This window comes from Diadema setosum, chromosome 7 (genome assembly GCF_964275005.1).
Source record: "Diadema setosum chromosome 7, eeDiaSeto1, whole genome shotgun sequence".
Classification (NCBI taxonomy): Eukaryota; Metazoa; Echinodermata; class Echinoidea; order Diadematoida; family Diadematidae; genus Diadema; species Diadema setosum.
Window position 1 is genome coordinate 3,446,078 of NC_092691.1, and position 20,860 is coordinate 3,466,937.

A 20,860-nucleotide genomic window follows, 5' to 3' on the forward strand; every position below is an offset into this window, starting at 1 on the left:
TATAGCGCAAAAAAAGAAAGATCGAAAAAACAACAACACGAAATCATGGAAGTAAAAGAAGATTAGAACCTGCCCACGCTGAAGGGAGTGTGTATTGGGTGTGTAGGTGGATCACGTTCGCCAGCCCGTGTTCAGATGTTAGTTTCGTTATCAACATGATCAACCAGGACTTAGCTGAATGAGTCTCACCCACTCAGCCCACTGCCCCCATTCCCATTATCCGATAACCGGTCCGAGAAGAATCAACATTATCCTCGTCAACACGACCTTTCCCCGGCGATTCGTACTTCAGGTTTCCGCCAGTCTAGATCTCCTCAAAGTCACGACGGCCAAAGTCAGCCGGTGGTTAAAGCGTGGTCGATTTGTCGCCCGAGGACGCAATAACTTGTTGATGCCTCGGAGGCATCGGGGTCGATGTCGGCGTCTTGTAGAAGTTGTAGAGTGGGGAAAAGCTTAGACCACCGTAGACGTACTCGTTGTCCTCCTCGTCACGTATTTCTCGCACACCTTGGTGACATTGCTCGTATGAATGCACTGTATATCATCAAAACAGGAATTGATCAGTACTGCTATACATTATAAAGAAGAGATTCTGAATGATGAACAATTTATTGAGATGAATATGACGTATCACACTTTGTCAGCATAAACGGCATCACCACCGCCACCGATAACAAACAATGAATTCGGACATTATCTTATTTTGTCTTCAGGTAAAATGGAATCACTACGATTTCGTTTAATTTTTGAGACACATAATGAGTGAAATGTCAAGATAATCCCGCTTACTTCGCGAATGCTTCTAAAAACAGAAAATATGATTTGGAAAAAAGGGGAATAAGATGAAAGAAATTTATATCAACTAGCTCTTTTTGTCCTCATCCAAATTTGGCCAATATTTCCATTCTAATCCATTGCCTTGTTTGAGTTCGTGAAGTGTTTCATTGAACACCGACATGCAAAAACCGTTATACTGGGCCTTCAAAACGTTGTAGGGGTAGACATACTTGTATCAGGAATGCAACGTCCTAGTAAAAGCAACAACAGCAACAGCAACAAACATTAATGGCCTTAGTTTTATTGTCCCAATGTATGAGGAGATTTCAAGGGCTATATAGGGCCTGCTGGTGTAATAATCTTCCTTTTTTGTATCAGGTCGAAGAAGATGCCCTTGCCTCCCAGAATACGCAACGTTTTGCAAATGACAGTGATATTTTGCTCTTCAACAATTCCCTCACGTAACCCCCCCCCCCAAAAAAAAAAAAAAAAAACAAAAAAAAAAACTAGAACTAAAACAAAAATGCAAACAAACAAAAATGCAAACAAACAAACAAGAACAAAAATAAATGCTGTATTGGGAAACGCCTTATCCAGAAACTTGCATAATGTAGATGACATGGGGGGGGGGGGGAACAAGCTAGCCTTTGACGGAGATAGATAGGTGGAAAGCTGGATAGATAGATAGATAGACAAGCGGATAGATAAATGGATATATGGATGGATAATAGATAGATAGATAGATAGATGGATAGATAGATGGACAAATAGATAGATAAATGAATAGATAGATGGATAGATACATAGATAGATAGATAGATAAATGAATAGATAGATGGATAAATAGATAGATAAATGAATAGATAGATGGATAGATAGATAGATAAATGAATAGATAGATGGATAAATAGATAGATAAATAGATAGATGGATAGGTAAATAGAGAGAGAGAGAGGTAGATAGCAAGAGAAAGAGAGGGAGAGAGAGAAGGAGGGAGAGAGGGAGAGAGAAGCAAACTTACAATCTTCCACTGATTTAGCCATGTCAGCGTGGATGTCGGCTGTTGTTACAGCGTCTTGGCTCTCCATAGACCTACCGAAAAAGCTGCCCTCTAGCGGCTCTGTTCCTATAGTTATTTCCAGCATCAGGTCTACATCGAATGGAGTGCTGGCAACGTCGGCGGTGAACTGTGGCATTTGGTATTTCGGGAACAACCATAAATTATGAATGGAATTTCACGGAACCATCAAGATAAGCTCGCCGGATGTTAGGTAGAAAGTAGTGTCGGTCTCTGACATGTAGTCTTAGACACAGAATATATAAATATTGATACAGAGTACTGTATGCGATGTATACGACGTGTCTTGTAAAAGGAGAAAGCAACAGCTTCAGCGAATTTAATTTATGCCACTATAAAAAAAAAAAAGATATTGCAGTCGATGGCACATTTGCTTAAGCAATACATAATACATGGTTGATACCGTGTATTTGACTTATTTGTCGGATGGCATATAAAATCTTTGTCGCCTTATACAGATCGTTAATGTGATGTGAGAATACTGCTAGTTCATTGAGGATCTCAACTCAGTTTTAGGAGAACATCTAAGATCTTCACTCACAGCTTGTAGGTAGTAAGTGAGGGCATTCATTACCAGGATTAAACAATGAACAAATAACATCAATCATTTCCTTAGCTGAAGCATGCGCTGTCATCATAAAATCGTTTGAAAAGACTAATGTACTGTAAAGGGGATGGCTGGTAACTAATCAGTGGGAATCATGCCTGTATAGGCATGCTAATAAATCTGGAAACACTAAACTGCACATTACTTGAATATGAGACCATTCTGAAGCAAATACTTTTTACACAACAATAGATATATAATGTACTCTTAAATGAAGGATTGGAATAATCATCCCCCAGCATTCCCAATGATTCCCACTGATCAGTTATTAGCCATCCCCTTAATGGCGCGTTTACACAGAGCACGGTATACGGGCAACGGGCCAGGTTTTTGCTATGGTACGCTAAAAGGAACCATGTCTGGTTCTAGTAAAAAAGAATCAGTAATTCGGTACAAAGTCACCCAAAATGTTATTCTCATGTCAAAATCAAGAGGAACAAAATCAACAGTAGAATACTAATTTTGTAACAAAATTATCAGCGGGGAAGTGATATTGTAACAAAATCAGACATGGTTCCTTTCAGCGCACCGCAGAAAAAAACCCGTGCCGGATTTGGTGTAAACGCAGCTTAACTGATGAGTGAAGAATACATAGTGATAGCTATGCTCCTATCACGATTCATCGACTCATCTCGCTAGAGGGCGTAAAACCGGTATCAACGTTAAACGAGAACCATACCCTTCAGCTATTGTGGCTCGGCTCACCTATGAGCTTCTCGACACAGCTTGTGACTCTTCCTAAACATGAATATTCATGAACGTTACTGTCGCGCATGCGTTGCTATCTGCTCCTGACCAACGACCTCGATAGTAGTATCCAAATATATTTTGCCTTCAGAGATCCTGGTTAAAACTATAGGCACGTGACTCCAAAATTGTTACTTGTCACTGAGAGGCTCAGCCCAGAAGTGAATAGTACTGTCAGAGGTACCGATGCCATTAGTTTTAACCAGCAGCTCGAAAGTAGGAAGAGTATGTTTACTTTATATTTTGGATCAAATATTCAAACAAGAGAAGGGGGAAAGATGAGACGAAAATGATGTGGTGGATGCAATGTTGTGGAGGGATCCTTAAGTGACTATAGGAGGCAGCGCGCTATGAAGGCACAATTTCTTCATGACGTCGTTTTACAAAATAGTGTACTATTTGGAAAATGTCGTCATAAACTGTTACTTTATTTTTCAAATAGTATAGCATGGAGTGTCAAACATGCCAACTTTTTTCAAATAGTCGAAAATGTAATAGGAGGATACGTTCAATTTTTTCGATCTAAATTAACAATGACAACCACCAGCTGTAGGCTTATGTTGAGGCGTACCTTAATATAGTATTTGATGTCGATGAAGCTACAGCCCTCAAGGCCTGTTGCCGGCACCGGTGGTATGACCAGTGGTTTCTGCACCCACGTGGCTCTGGAGTAAGCACCGCAACCCTCATACATAATACTTGTTACCACGTGCGATGTCGTACGGAAGCCCGGCGCCCCAACTCCTTCTCTTCTGGCGCCGTAATTTACCGACTACGTGTGGAAAAAAACAGAGAAAGGAAGGTGAAACTCAATTTCTGGCTCAATCTTTTATCAGTTTTGATTGCAATATTTTCAAGGTTATTTTCAATAAACTCAAATCAAGTAATGCACAATCTGGGCCTATGGAGCTTGAACTTCAATATTGTACATTATTGTGATCGTCATGTTCTCTGTTAAAGAGATATCTGCCATCCTGATTTAAACTCGTTCACGAGTCTCATACCTTTTTAATTTGACAACTGTAATGTCTCATGATAAATCAACCATCATCTCCGGTAGTACAAAACTGAAAGGGGATTAAAGAGGACTTATTGAAAAAAAGATGTATATCTAAAAAATCATCAATGACATCGATGGCAACGTATTCGCTACAATCGGATTATTCTTGGAGTTTTTTTTTATGTACTTATACAGTTCTTATTCAGTAGAGTAATTTGTGGGGGGAGGGAGGAATTTCACTTTCAGGGGGTATCTCACAGAGCGGCGAATGTTTGCGAGCTTAGCGAATTTTAGGTTTCGTCTGTTCAATTTTTTTTTTTTTTTTTTTGCGAGAAGAAAAATATTGTGACAATGAAAGCTGGTTGCGAATTTGATTACAACTATTTTCGAACAATTGAATGCTACTGTTTACAAACAATGACGAAACCTAAAATTCGCTGATATTCGCTACGTTCGCAAACATTCGCCGCTCAATGAGCTACCCTCACTACACTGTGTATGCCAAGGGAACCAGCTTGAAATCGTTACATGGCGAGAAATAACGAAAAAAATAACAGTGTTAATTTCCTCAGCCGTGCCTGAATAAGTTCGGCCTCCAACGTGCACACGCTCCTGTTGCTCTTGTTCTCCAACGTGGCCGAGATGTACACCGTCTCGCCGGGTACGTAACACTTCTTGTCCGTGTGCGCAGTAACGCTGATTGGCCCTGTTGCGCAGCATAGGCAGCACACTATCTTCTCATCCTCCGCGTACACCTGCGACTGTAAATAACAACAATAACAAAAGTCAGCAGCAACAGCAACAACAACAGTACCATCATCATCATCATCAGCAGCAGCAGCAGCAACAACAACAGCAACTCCAGCAACTCCTACCGCTACTGAACGGTAGAAGCGGCTTTTTCAACCTGAATACCGTTCCACTTTTGCTCTTATGACTACTTCGCATTACAATTTGTTATAAAGTATACTTTTCGATATCTTTTTTTTTGCATCATAAAAAGACAAAACGTCATTCAATAGTAATAAGCATTATAATTTAATTTTATTTGTGTTTTTATCTTTGCTTTTATAAACATAAAATGGAAATAAATTCAAATAAAACAATCAATCAATCAATCAATCAATCAATCAATCAATCAATCAATCAATCAATCAATCAATCAATCAATCAATCATTGAAATACTATATTCGTAACTTTGAGTCAATTCTATCGCACTGGGTTGCCGGTATTCCATGACTGTAGTGTCATGCGAACAGGGGTTGTGACGAGATAACGCTTTCACCAATCGCAAATCATGCTGTGAATACGCTATGTATGATAAATATGTATAACTATAATGAAGAGTTTAAATGCAAAAATAACCATTTAAACGTTGAATCTAGCCAAGTTGAAAGTTGACTCACAAATTTTCGAGCACTGCGCTCTTTTATCAAGTGTTGACACATGAGAAAGAGCGAATCGCTCGAAAATTTGTGTGCCGAAATAAAATGTTGGTGAATGCAGCATGAATTGGTTTCAGTTTTATTTTTGATGATATAAATTATTATCACACCAACACGTTTACAATTTACTCAATATATTTATGACGTATGTTTGTTCCACTTACATGTTCCATTTACGTGTTCACCGTATATCACGTGAGTGCGAGCACGTGCACACAAACCCATAATGACCGATGGAGGGGTGGGGTCGAGATGAGGGTGGGGAGATGATAGTAATGTTTTAACTGACCTGAGAGCTTTTTATGGAATGAGGTTAACTTGTCTATATATCAAGCACACGCATCGGTCATAATGGAAAATATCAAGTATAGAATCAAAAACATCTGTAGCTGAATTAATGCTATAAGGTCGTACATGTAGATATCATCTATTTTTGCAAGATTTTATGTAGGTATAAAGTCAACAGCGTCTTCGCAATAATCAGCAAATATCAGCGAGTCATATCGTACCATGCTTAGATAAAAATAACAGCATAGAACGATATCTCACAGAATGAAATTTCATACTCCATTAGAAGTAACAACGGAAAAAGTTGTCTGGGTAGGACAAATCTAGATTTGCTATTCATATCCATCTCGATTTAAGTTTTATTTGATCACTTGTTGCCATGGAAATAAGTGACTTTTCATCCATACTGTTAGAATTTCAGTTCATGTACTCTCCCAGCGCCCGGTCCACCCTTTTCAAATACTACTTCACCCAGGCCCCCTTTTACACGCACAGGTTTCATATGGAATCTAGGATTCTTTATAAGATCAAGACAAATATTCACATCTTTCCCCTTTTGTTGTTGTTGTTGTTGTTGTTGTTATTTCCTCTATATTTTCACCACGTATACTCTGAGCCTCTTACACTCATATCCTCCTAGACTTTGATTATATAGCTGCTGAAATCTTACTGAATTTCAAACATCAGCACGCAACAGAGGCGACAATCCAGCTTACATACGGCGCCTAATGCTCATCCTCAAACCCTCTTGAATGTCTGAAAGATACATGACTATCTACGATTGTTCGTCTTATTTGTTTGTTAGTTTTCTTAAGCGGTCTGTAATAATTATCGTTTGCCCGCTGCGGTTCTTGCAAACATTCTTGGAAGAAACGAAACAAAAAGGACAAAATTTTAAATGAATGTTATTCAGGAAGCTTATATAGCGTCTTCCAATCATGCCAAACAAAGTTTTGAATGTCAAGTGAGTTTTATGGTGAAATCTAATTCCTTCACATTATTGATGCATAGCGCATTATTTCAAAAAGGACACAAATTATGCAAAGGAGAAATTTGTTCTCTTCGACACTTGCGCAAACAAAAGTGCAACACACCGAAAGGAGAAATTTTCAGTTGAATTGGGAGAAGAATGCTTAAACTATAGAACCTAAAGTTCAATTCATTTCATTCTATTTCTTTTTTCAACAAGTTATTATAGATCTTATGGAGTGACATAGATATCAATCAGGGCAATAATGTGATTACCTAAAGCTTCGTAATGGTTTTGCGTATGAATCTCATAAAGCTATTTTTCTTGTCAATGATTTGATGCAGTTAATACACGCGTGGGAAGTCTACAACACGTTGATATGAAGGATATAACTTTTCCTTCTTGAGCTTTTCTCGAAGAAAGAAAATTTGCTTGCATTTTGTGGGGGGGGGGAGAAATCAAGTGTATGTCTTTTAATACAAATTATGACCCCATTATATCAACTAATTTGCACATGTGACTGACGGACAGCACTAGTTTTACACTCGCAATTTTACATTTCATAATCATCTTTTAAAAATCTATTTTCATATTTTTATCGTTTCTTATCACTCTTTCTGCACAATCAAAATTCTCTTGAATTACGATGGTTTTTCACTTTAACTGGAATGGAGTGAATTACTCAATGACTTAATGTGGGACTGAGCGGGAGTTATGCACTCGCGACAGTCTTTACTGTCATCGGAATATGTACGGCGGTATTAAGATTCCCTCACAAAAAAGGGAAAGATCATAGGAGAGTTATGAAATATTCAAAGCCAACGGATCATGGGACTGTTCCAGACCACTTCTCCGCCATTCAATTACACTTGGCTCATGCATTTTTCAGCATGAAATAGAGGGAATTCATAGCGTATCCGTCATACACCCCTCCCTCCAAAGACCGGCGATTCTTCATTTCCATCACGCTGCGCTTTTCCGGTGAATGACTTTCACGAATTCTATCTTCTTCTTTTTTTTCAAATTGCATCTTGTGTCCATAAAGTATGCACAAACTTTCCTTACAATACCTGAATGTAGTATTTGCATTTGATATACTAGTATGGGACAAAAAAAAAAAAATAAAAGCAAGAAGAGCTGTTTACACGTACCATCGCATTCGGGATGGTGTTGAGGTCCACGGGAACTCCAGCGATTGTGAAACCCCTTTTGGTCACGTGATCAAATTTCCAGGGTCGGTCGATGACAGCGCGGGCAAAGAAGCGGGAATAACCCAGCGTGCCCTCGAAGGAGCAGGGCAGGACACGGAGTGGGAGCTGGAATTCGAAGTTAAACCTGTGCGTCCCGGGTTCCAACGAGAGTTGGTAGTCGTCGTCGCTGGTAGGCTCTGTTTTTGGTTCAGATAGATCGATAGATAGATAGATAGATAGATAGATAGATAGATAGATAGATAGATAGATAGAGAGGTAGATAGAAAGATAGATAGATAGAGAGGTAGATAGAAAGCAAGGTAGATAGATAGATAGATAGACAGATAGAGATAGATAGTTAGATAAATAGATAAATAGAAGACAGAGAGACAGATAGGTAAATAGAGAGACAGAGATAAATAGGTAGATAGAGATAGATAGATAGATAGATAGATAGATAGATAGATAGATAGATAGATAGATAGATGGATAGATTAAGAGAGAAATAGACGGAATCGAAAGTTAGAGACATATATAGAGGGAGAGATGGAGAAAGGAAGAGATAGAGATAGGGGGGGGGGGGTTAGGAGGGAGAAACCAACCAAGCGAGATTGATATAGAGTAACACATTTTTAAAATAATTTTTATCTTTTTTAATAAAACATTAACAAGAAACATATCAACATTAACATGTAACATACAGATGTAACAGTTATCGCCCGATTTGATGCTTTCATTCTAAGAAGACTAAAGGTTACTAGTATTCTAAGAATAGAAAGAAAAATGCCAGACAGTATCATTAGTCTTGCTAATCCAAGACGTGTTAGGGTATGCCAACATGTGTTATCCAATACAATGTACGTACTATCTATGTAGTAATCTCTATAGTTTTATGTTTCAACAATAGTATGATGCTCAGGGTCATTCTCGTTTACAATCAGAATAAACAAGCATCACGAATTACATTGACGACTATTGTTGAATGATAATTTTGCAAATTTCTTATTAAACTGAGTTTAACATGTAAAATTTGAATTGATGTTTTTACATTCGAATATTCGAGCTCGTTGGCGCAATTTAGTATAATGTAGAGACATTGAATTCGATAAATAGACAACCATCAAGAATTATGATATCATTCATGGTAGAGAAGCACTAGATGCATATACAATATACGTAACACAAGCACGTATTGCCTGATGCAGCGTCTGCTTTTTCGCGACGAGCTCGCACGATTTTCATGAAATTGAGACGCCACGTGCTATACAGGCCACGAACGATAAAACAATTCAGGTGAAGCTAAGGAGAGAAAGTCGGCCACCAGACCCCGAGAAGATATAGTTTGATTGTTCACGAAGAAGACATCCCCTGTATTTGACGTGGACTGAACGTGCCTGCGAAAAGTAATTCAGATTCTGCTAAGGCCTAGTGCGCGCCCAACGTCTGAAATGACAAATTTATGCCCTTTTCATCCACAACGTCCGGTTTGATGTGTAATTCTCAAGAAATAGACATAATCATATAAACATATGAAATATATATTATATATATATACATATATATATATATATATATATATATATATATATATATATATATACACGCTCAACGAAGATATGAAATAAATGTGGATAGAAATACGACAAAGAGAGAGAGAGAGAGAAAGAGAGAGAGAGAGAAGAAATAAGTAAATACAAAGCATACAATACTACCATACATACACCACATACGCACATATACGCATACATAACATGCAGCGTGTGTGCATATGCATATTCTTACATAGGTATGCACGTGCACGTAAACATACTTACATAAACATATTCAAATACATCTACCTTCATACGTGTCCCACCTTTTCCAAGTATTGTGATCTTCTGATCAAAGTAGCACTCTCCGGCCATGTACGGTATAGTGACCTTTGACTTCCCACGTGATTCGATCTCCGTCCAGTTGACCATTGCTCGTCCAACGAAATGCATATAGAGACCTACAAGACATAAACCAAGATAGATGAAACGTTTATACTCAAACACACATTCATTTCGAGCGTCTTCCGAGACGAAGTATAGTCTTTGTGAGTATATAATAATGGCGATATATATTAAAAATACATAAAAGGTATATGAATAAATGAATGAGAAGAAACAACAACAACAACAGGTGTACGTATATTAATATAAAGGGTATTTATACTCACACATGCAGGCACAGAAGCAGAGAAATTCACACAGTCATGCATGTTTACATATGAAAACATACATAATCTATTCACATGTGATGAGAAAGAATGTAAAAATTTGTCCTTACACTATACTAACCGATCCAATATATATATATATATATATATATATATATATATATATATATATATATATATATATATATGTATGTATATATAAATAATTATATATATATATATATATATATATATATATATATTATATACATACATATGTACATGTATTTGAAATAACATATGCATAATGTATGTCTAAATTAGTAAACATATTCAGATAATTAAACATAATTATATTTTACACACGTTTGAAATCGAAACATTACATGATTTTATACAGTGTCCTTTCTCTCCGAATGGAAACAAATGAATATATAGAAAGAGCTCCACAAAAGAGCACAAGAGCATATCATTCATATTGTTCAAATAATATGCGTACAGATATGCAACACAGTACAAGGCTCGGCGAAGTCACACTCAGTATTCATTGCATGCAGCCCCGTTCTCTCATCGGACTGACTTCATGCATGGCAGATGATCCCGATCCCTTGTTCTCGCACCAAAGGAGAAATTAGGTCACGTGAGGTCATATTCTTCACTCCAGATCCTGACCAAAGGCGCCACTGTTTGGCTCTGGAAAACATCACCTCCATCTTCCACCAGATGGTCCAATCATAGTGTGTGTGTGTGAGTGAGTGTGTGTGTGTGTGTGTGTGTGTGTGTGTGTGTGTGAGTGTGTGTGTGTGTGTGTGTGTTTGTCTTTCGCTAATGATATCAACAAATTATAGATACCTGTTCACACGTATTCTCACTTATTCAATATATTTTCCCATGTCACATGCAATCTTCTGTGGTGCAAGATTTCATTTTGATTTGTACTTAGTTCACAGCAAATCCTAATTTCAACTACCCAAACACGACGGACTTATCGTATGGTAAGTTCTCTTTTTTTCTTCTTTTTTTTTCTAGGAGGCTATTTAATGAATTTCATGACATTGAATATATTATTGGACACGCATATACGGCTTCGTAAGGACTGCAGCTCCCCCTAGTTTTATAATCAGTGTAGATTACAAAAGAAAAAAAATCATGAAGCTTGAAATGGACATTCGGTCCTTCATTAACCCTGTACTGAAATTTAAAACACATACAGTGTCTGTAATTAAGACCTGTCTTTATTGTACGTTAACCTACAGCGAATAAAACTATTGTACATTACGTAAGCTGATGAATAACTAAACAAAGATCGCAGATAAGATTATCTAAACATAGTGGGGATGATGAAGAAAGAATCATGTAAAATATGTCACAAATACAATGATTGTCATAGGAATAATTAATTGTATAAGCACAAATCGTCTCACAGACATAAAGGACAATGCCAGCAGTGTGAGAATAATGACACTCCGAGTAATCCTCAGCGGACGTTCAATGATTTGCTTTATGTTACTAAAATTTAGTAAAAGCGTTCTTATTTTTTATTTTATTCTATTTCATTCGAAGAGAGCAAGAAGTCGCAGACATCATAAATTAGCATGCTTGCAAATAGCTCTCCTTTTAAGAGTCTCCGGGGACGATAGACTGCCTGGAGCTCGGGTACGCTTGAGCAGGAGCTGCTCGAACAAGAATTTTATGAAATTCATGATACAGCAGCCTTTTTACTTACCTAATTAAAGGTAAATGCCATAAAAACATACACAATCCAAAACGCTCTCTAATAATCTATCCATATTTTGGTTGATACTTTCAACACTAGATAACGACGCATTTATTTAGATATTTTGATTCTCTTATCACATATATTTCAGACATCACTATTTGCGCTATATCCTCATGTTTTAAATGATGATATTGATATATATATATATATATATATATATATATATATATATATGTGTGTGTGTGTGTGTGGGGGGGGGTGTGTGCGTGCGCGTATGTGCATGCATTGCACACATACTGATCTAGAGTATTTTTAATTTTGTACGGTTATTTTTGTCTTCAGCCACTTGAATTATCCTTCTTCCTATTCATTGTCACTAAGAAATAAAACAACATAAAATACTTTTAAAGCTTGTAGGCAAGTCAAGCTCCCCCGTGTCTCCTTAAGGTCTGCAAGTTTAGTTGCTTTCCATTAGGCGATTAATTGTACTGTGATATCCACGCTAATTTCTATAAGCGGACGCGGGGGACATCAATTTTACAGAGAAAAGAGGACGGAAATACATTTTTCTCAACTTCTGCTTGCGGCATTCGAGTCATTCCAACGATCTTTTACTGCTTTCGTTGTAGTATTTAGTATCTAGTGAATTCTCCTTGGGTAAATGATTATTTCGCTTTTAAGGCCGGTACATTGCCTATCTGTATCGATGGAAGGGAGATTGTACGAGTGCTTTCGTACTAATAAGTGTTTACTTTCTCTTTTCAAGTTTCAAGTTTCAAGTTTCAAGTTTATTTCATATTTCCACTTTCTCAGTGATGGGATTACAAAATGATTGACAATAAAACAAAAGTACAAAACATATACAACCATATCTTGTGTTTGAGGAAAAAAAAAAGACAAACAAACATTACACACAAATATAAATGGTCGTTTTCATCTGAGGCTATTACAAATAAACTTTCAGAAATATGATGGGGCCTACATAAAAGCAATGATGCTTGTAAAAACTGTAGGTTCCCGAATTTATAGGCGTGAAATTATACGGAGAACGGACATGTTTATCTCGACCAACTTAAATTGTACCAGTGCAAAATCAGTATCAAAAACGAACTATCGAACCACATGAATACTTTAGTATCGCTTAAACGAGACTGTACATATTTCGCCGTGTTTATACACACATACACACACAAAAGTGCTATAACGGTATCATCAAATAACTTGGAGCTGCAGACAAAGACAAAAGACTGGGGGTATTAAAAAAAAATGTTGCTAAGAGCCGGGTAGTGTGTATCCACTAAGTAATAGCCGTTTTAGTTTGCGTTTGAAGGTGAATAAGGATAAGGAAGAAGTAATATCTTGAGGGAGGTCATTCCAGTATCTGGGTCCAGTAAACATAATTGTTTTCTTTGCAAAAATAGTGCGAGTACGGGGAAGGTGATAAGCGTCACTCTGACGAGTGGGGTAGCAATGAATAGAGCGATTTCTTTTGAACATGTGAATAAAAACGGATGGTAATTCATTAGTTGTTAGTTTATACATGAAAATTCCAAGTTTTTCTCCCTGCTAGTTTACTTCTGTTCGAAGTTTTTCTCCCTGCTAGTCTACTTCTGTTTCGAGTTGATGATCTTGCATTATGACGGGGGAAAAAGAAGCAGACAAAACAGAAAACACAAGCTTTCATAGATATGTACAGTGCACACATCTTTAGCGGCGCCATAGCAAGGCAAGCATTTCACAGCTTTCGCCATTTTGTATCACAGAGCTGTCTGGCAAAGACAACGTCACAAAAAACAAACAAACAAACAAATAAACAAATAAATAAATAAACAAACAAGAAAACAAAACCAAAACCACTGATTTTGATAAGACAGAATAGATAAATCATTCCATATTTCTATTTTTCGATCGTGTAGCCGTAAGCAAGTGTTTCGATGTTTACGTTAGTGATTGATAGCATATCTCCGTGCAGATGCAGTTTTGATCAAAATCTCCACGGGGAGATTGCATGGCATAATCCATACACTGCTGGTCGGGAACGTCGAACGCCATAGAGTGTAATTTAATCAGAAAAGAAATGCATTTTGCGATCTTAAAATAAGAAATCATAAATGAGGAAGACGATCTCATATGTATAAATATACATATATATATATTTTTTTTTTCTGCTGTCACTTTTATAGGATCCGTGTACAGATATACAGAATGGGCTTTCTCGTAGGTTTGTGTGTATGTATGATGCGACGTGATACTTTTTTTTCCTGTGTAAGCATGGTAAGAGATGTGAATATCTCAAACATGAGGGAGAGGTATATGGAGAAAAAGGAGATTGAGAAAGAAGGAGTGAGTGTGTGCGTGTGTGTGTGTGTGCGTGTGTGTGTGAGGGAGAGACAGAGAAGTGAGAGAGAGAGTAGAGAGAGAATGTGTGTGTGTGTGATGTGTCTTTGTAAGTGTGTGTCTTTAAGACCACACACACACACACACACACTCTCTCTCTCTCTCTCTCTCTCATGGAGATAGAGAGGAGAGAGAGAGAGAGAGGGAGAGAAATAATGGAAAAGAAGAAAAATAAACAAACAAAGATAGATACAGCACTAGAGAGTGAGGGAATGGGAAGGTTAATGTTATCAAAGCACTCAGAAAAGTGGAGAACTTAGAACGTGTGTATATATGTTTGTAGACAGAAGTAGACTAGCAGGGAGATGTAAAGAGAGAAGGACTTAGAAAGGAATAGAGGGAGACAGAAAGAAAAATAAGCCGAGAAAGATAGGTAGATAGATAGATAGACAGATAGATAGATAGATAGATAGATAGATAGATAGATAGATAGATAGATAGATAGATAATTATGCAGGGAGGGAGGGAGCGGCGGATTCACTTGTTTACGTGCATGAGCTGAAAGACTTAATTGACTTAAACTGGGCTACCTCTAAATTTCCTTAAATTTCATATTCCCTTATGGAAATTGGAATAATGCTAACATATGATTGGATTCGTGGCATTATAAATAACGTCGGTGCATCGGGCTTTCGTATGGATTATCATTTAGATGTGGTCTTACTCCCTTAAGCAGTTGCTTTGCGATCTGAAATCGTTAATTTTATGTCCAGGAAAGCATATACACAAGCACAAATTGTTAATAACGTGAATGTATCTATCTATTGGTAATCTTTCTGTCTACATGTTTATGTTTATATATATATATATATATATATATATATATATATATTCATTCATAATATACAGTCATTCGGTGAGATATTTGCTTATCATGGAGCCTCTATATACTTTTCGAGTCATATATATATATATATATATATATATATATATATATTACTTCAACGTGCTTATATTGTGTTGAATATAAATTATCAAAATAACAATAATCTTGATTTACTGATTTACTTGATTACTTAATTTTCTTGATTTCCTTTTTTTTACTCGACAAGTACAAAGAAAATGTAACACAAATGTGGGTAAAAAGAACAAACTTCAGTACTTTTCTATTTAACAATTTTTGTACAAAGTGACTAGAAAGGCAGGTAATATAACTTTACATTATGATTATCATAGGTCTGTTTGATTCGTTGACCGATGTTGATGCAATGGAAATGTTGATGCAATAGAAAATGAGCAACACACCTCTTTACAAATGTGGTGAGTTTATTGTTGCAGTGTTTGCTATAGATGACTGTGCATTCCCATTGTTTTGCACAATTATCTAAACACTTTAGTTTAACCGAAGTCAATCACAATGTATTCGTATTTACAGTGAACGCATGAGAGGGTTATTTGTCTATTATGACATCATCCCAGATAAATGGCGCCACCTTCTGTCATTCAAAAGTGAGCGCAGTTGCTTTTTCACATCATGGGCTTGAGTGACGTACAAAGCTCGCCGCACTTTATACGATCAGAACGGTCGTACGACCTCAAGACCGGAAGTGAGACAGGAAAATGAGTTTCCAAATTTCTCATCATCACGCAACATAAAATAACATAGCATGAACGAATGATCCGGGCGCAGCAGGTGTAGTCAACAGGTTAACACGGTAAATGGATTAATGTAGTACTGATTTTGATAGGTCAAGTGCAATTGCATACTAGGATATATTACCGCTAATTCGAGGCTATATTATGGGGTCCATCCATAGATTCAAGTCTAACTCTGCTTAAGATGACAATTTTCGGTACAACTTTTTAATCTCTTAATTGTGATTTTACTTTGCAATATCTTTACATTCCCATCACTATGATTACGTCATTTACAGATTCGAAGAAAGACAAAAGCAGCGCAAACCAAGAAAATGTCATCACAAACATTTTGAACACAGGGCTCCGTGCAGGTTAACACGTGTGCGTAGACGGCTATGTACGCAGGCAGTTTGTATTGAGGATATTAAAGGGATACACTCGTAAAATAACATGTTTGTGGGTGGATGTATATGTTTGTGATGATATATGTGTAATTGTGTGCGTGATGGTGTGAGTGTGTGTGTGTTGTGTTGTGTGGTGTTGTGTGTGTGTGTGTGTGTGCGTATGTGTGTGTGTGAGAGTGCGTGTGTGTATGTGTGTGTGTGTGTGCGTGTATGTGTGTGTGTGTCTGTGTGTGTGTGTGTGAGCGCGTAGGTGGTGCTGGCACGAGCACTGACATGAGCTGGATGTCTGATAGTAAACAAAAGCTCAAAGAAAAAGCGAGATAAAGCGACTGTGATCATGAAAACTGCGTTGCAGAGTATCGCAATGTATATCTCGTTGGAGAAAAGGTTTCGTCCTTCAATTGAGATTTATTGCAAATGTATAAATACAGGGACTTAGAGCGCATCTTAGCTCGGCAGCCTACAGATATGGTTGGATGAAAGTCGAATGCTTATATCCACATGTCGTTGAAAGGCAATTGCTTAAAGCAATGAGAAATGTGCCATCCAAAGCAAATAACAAAAAACCCCAAAATAAGACAAAAAAAAAAAAAAACATGGAGAGAGAGAGAGAGAGAGAAAGTTAAGGAAAATTTCTTTTTCACGCCATCTTAAACCTCAAGGAAAACAAACTCTTCTTGCTTATTTTTACCCCTACCGACTTCTACCGCGAAATATCTTGTAGCTCAACACTAAAATAACTGCGAAATCCGTCAGCCAATTTGGCGATCGATGAGAGAACGTGCAGCCGAGCGCAAAATAGCCCAGCAGAATTGGATTGGAGTCAAATTGAGCGGAAATTTGAGGACCAAATACAGTGATGGCTTTCCCCATTCATGCTGCAAATATCGGTACTTTACAACATGGGTCACGTAATAAAATCCGACCATTCAATGCGCTGGTGAGTTAGCGCAGAGGGAAGTCAAAATAACCATTCTTTCTGTGTCCCTCTCATTTGATTGAAATTCAATTGAGTCGAGGCCAGCTGAGTTGAGTCCAGTTTAGTTTATTTCAGTCATAAAGGCAATATAACAAAAGAAATATTACAAGGGTCGGTCAATTTCTCACAATAGTTATGATGAAGCGGGTAACTATAGGTAAAGAAACTTGCAGTCAAAATAGTCCACACAATGCATGTCAAAACAACATGTATTGCTACATACTAAATGTATACTAAGAAGACGACATTGCACGCTGTGGAACACAATGGACAAAACGCTCATGAAGTGCTTCTACAGGCGCATATAATACGTATATCTATTTAAACATTTGTGTTCAGTATGTTCTGTGCTTGGTGCAATAAAAAGACATGGTTGTATGTATATATATATATATATATATATATATATATATATATATATATATTGTATTTTCACTTGTTTTACCACTGTCAAAGATTTAGTTATTTCTTTGAGAAAAATGGAAATATGAAAATAAATTTAACTGAACATAACTGAACTGAACTGAACTAAATATAACTTATAACGCATATAAGGCATATTACTCATACAAGAAGCTTGGGTTTATATATATATATATATATATATATATATATATATATATATATACATACATATCTGTGATCATTTAAGGTTCTGGTATTCCCCACGCTCGATAGAAGCACAGGGAAGATTTTTCCCCATCGCATAAGGCGCTAAACCCTTCACCACGTTCTCATCTACGGAAGATATTACTGCACCACCCACATTCATTCCATCAAGACAGATTTTTTCCCCTCATTTCCCCCTCCCTATGATACCCCCCCCCCCCATGACAGAAAGACTGGAGAATGGAGGAAGAGAAGAGGAATAATAAAAGTGATACAGACAAACAAACAGATAATATGTTAGATGTTCGATAATATGGATATAATAATATATAAATATACATAAACATGTATGTGTATGTAATATATATATATATATCCATATGTATATTTGTAAATGAAAACGTTAGTAACAGATTGGGATCATGATAGAAAGTGGAGGAGATAATGACAAGTAGGCAGAGAGAAATAGAAAGAAAAAATATGAATATAAATGATATATTTTTCTATCTTGCTCTCTTGTTCTCCTCCCTCTCTCTATAATATACATATATATACACATGGATATATACATATATATTTATATAATGTATCTTATGTATTTTATAGTAGTATGTATCTTAGAGTGAAAATGTATCGTCTTGAAGGAGTGAACAACAGAAAAGATTGCGTTTAGAGTGAAATTGGAGTGAATCTTCAGTGAAAATGTTTATTTTCACTTATTTTGGAGTGACTTTCGGGATCATTCCAAGATTTTTGAGTGGTCCCTGAGGTCACTCCAAAATAAGTGAAAAACATATATTTCACTCCAAATTCACTACGATTTCACTCTAAATTCGTGCTTTTCTGAAATTCACTCCCTCGTGAGTGAACGTTTTCATTCGTCTTGTTTTTAGGAAGGAGGTAGAGAGATAAGGGAGGGAGAGATAGCGAGATGTAATTCCTGGCAGTTACAAGACGCGATGTTTCATAACGTTCCTTGTCAGACTGAGACCGCTATAACCCCCATCCGAGTGGGATTTACGCGGAGTGCAGCTATCTCGGCTAACCAAACAGCCGATCCGGCTGGGCGGTGATCTGGGGAGATGGATTGATGAGTGACAGAACCGAGGCAGGCAGCGGCCAATGTGTCATAACGAATCATTGCTGGAACAGTTGGACATTTTCTCAAAATTACACCCCACATACAGCTCTGCGGTGCCCTCTGTCTAGTGCTTTCACTACTGCAGCAACTCGATGGCAGGCTTGACTGGAAATTCATAGTATACAAATAATGCACAAGACAGATTGGATCGATGAGAATTGGATGAGCGAGTTTAACTTTAGAACTATTTAAAACAACGAGTGCAGCGAGTGGGTTTTAGACTGTTCCAAAGTTAAACGAGAGCATCCAATTCTCATTGATCCACGAAATAGGCCTGTGCATCATTGGGGTTATAAAATGGGCCCGTAAATTCATGAAATACAATTAAAAACCATTTTCCCCACCATGCATTCGGTACACCTACAACACTATACAAGACTTGAGCCATGCGTTCGGATTTTACCGGACGCATGGCTCAGTGTGGATCAGTAAAAATCAATGCATGACAATTAACCAATCAGATCGCAGAGATTCTAAAGTCAATTCTTGGATCATATATATGGCAGTCATCATCAAAGTTTTGTCTAATTTCATGGGCAAACATGCAAACGTTAAAGCACTGACAAATCTTTTCATTGGTTCAAACAGTGTACTGGATGACGTTATACCTGCCATGTCGTTTTATCTAGTAAGACCACATCATTGAAACATTATGACCAAGAATCCAAGTAATGTTAGGTTTATAGCAAGAGATTTCTTTCTTAGTTTCAATTTATACGATAGATAAGATGTGCCCCTGTATGTTCAAATTCATTGCTATCTGTACTTAATTTCAATTTATACGATAGATAAGATGTGCCCCAGTATGTTCAAATTGATCGCATTGCTATCTGTACTTACGTATATTAACGTTTGCTGGAAATAAATGTCATTGAACTGAGCTGAACTGAACTAAAGAAGTCTCTATGCATTTTAGATCCTCAATACCACCTATTGCATTTTTTTTCTTTTTTTTTTGGGGGGGGGGATGTTAAGGAGGGGTTGGGTGGGTGCAAGCACATCACTTTGCATTCATTTCCATTGGTAATGGTTGTTGTCAGAAGGATCTCACATGCTGAAAACTATTTTGAGCTGTGTCCCAGTTTAGCGATAAGAGACGAATCCTCAACCTATTTGTGAAATGCAATTGAATATTCCCTGCACACATAGGCACACATCTCAAGCTTATGGCTCGAAAATATAATCTTATTCTTAATTGGAAAAAAAAAACCCAACTATATACTATATTCCGTTTACAATTAGATATATCATTTAGTTTTAAAAATCCGCTGTTTCTTAAATAAATTTATTAATAAAGAATCGTCTTTGTTGTTACGAATTTACACATCGATAGATGCAGACTATTTTTTCTTTGTTTATCCGTGGCAGTACTGACTAGTAACGTAAACCTCAACTATTGTGGTGTTTCACAATGTTAACATCTAACCCAGATTGCAATTGCCAGTTTGAGATTAGTTGCTTTAAATTTGTCAGGGAGGCTGCAAGATTGCGACTGTACAATGATTTTTCAGGTGAAATATTCAGAACAGTTTCAAATAATATTTTCCAAATGCCCCAGTTTTGTCTACTTGTTTTGTTTACCTATCTGTTAGGGAAAAAAGTACGCTGAATTAAATTGAAATGCTCCATGTCAGGGTATGATAAAAATGAACAACTCGCGTATCACATAAGTACCTCTGCTTTGAGCCTAGAGAAAATATGCACACGCATCGCATTTTGAATTCTCCGTGTGAGTCGATGCAAGCATGGT

The 20,860-nt window shown here is 37.1% G+C and overlaps 1 protein-coding gene across 1 annotated transcript in view; it reads right to left on the reverse strand.

Annotated features, from left to right (window-relative positions):
* Positions 1-346: 346 nt before the first annotated feature.
* The window catches only part of LOC140230580 (arrestin domain-containing protein 3-like), a 32,750-nt gene continuing 12,236 nt past the window's right edge, over positions 347-20,860 (reverse strand). The window contains exons 2-7 of the mRNA XM_072310722.1: positions 9,959-10,093; positions 8,065-8,300; positions 4,788-4,970; positions 3,781-3,981; positions 1,799-1,964; positions 347-534 (exon numbers count right to left, since the gene is read on the reverse strand). Coding sequence (XP_072166823.1) covers positions 347-534; positions 1,799-1,964; positions 3,781-3,981; positions 4,788-4,970; positions 8,065-8,300; positions 9,959-10,093 — 1,109 coding nt within the window. The remainder of the gene's footprint in view (positions 535-1,798; positions 1,965-3,780; positions 3,982-4,787; positions 4,971-8,064; positions 8,301-9,958; positions 10,094-20,860) is intronic.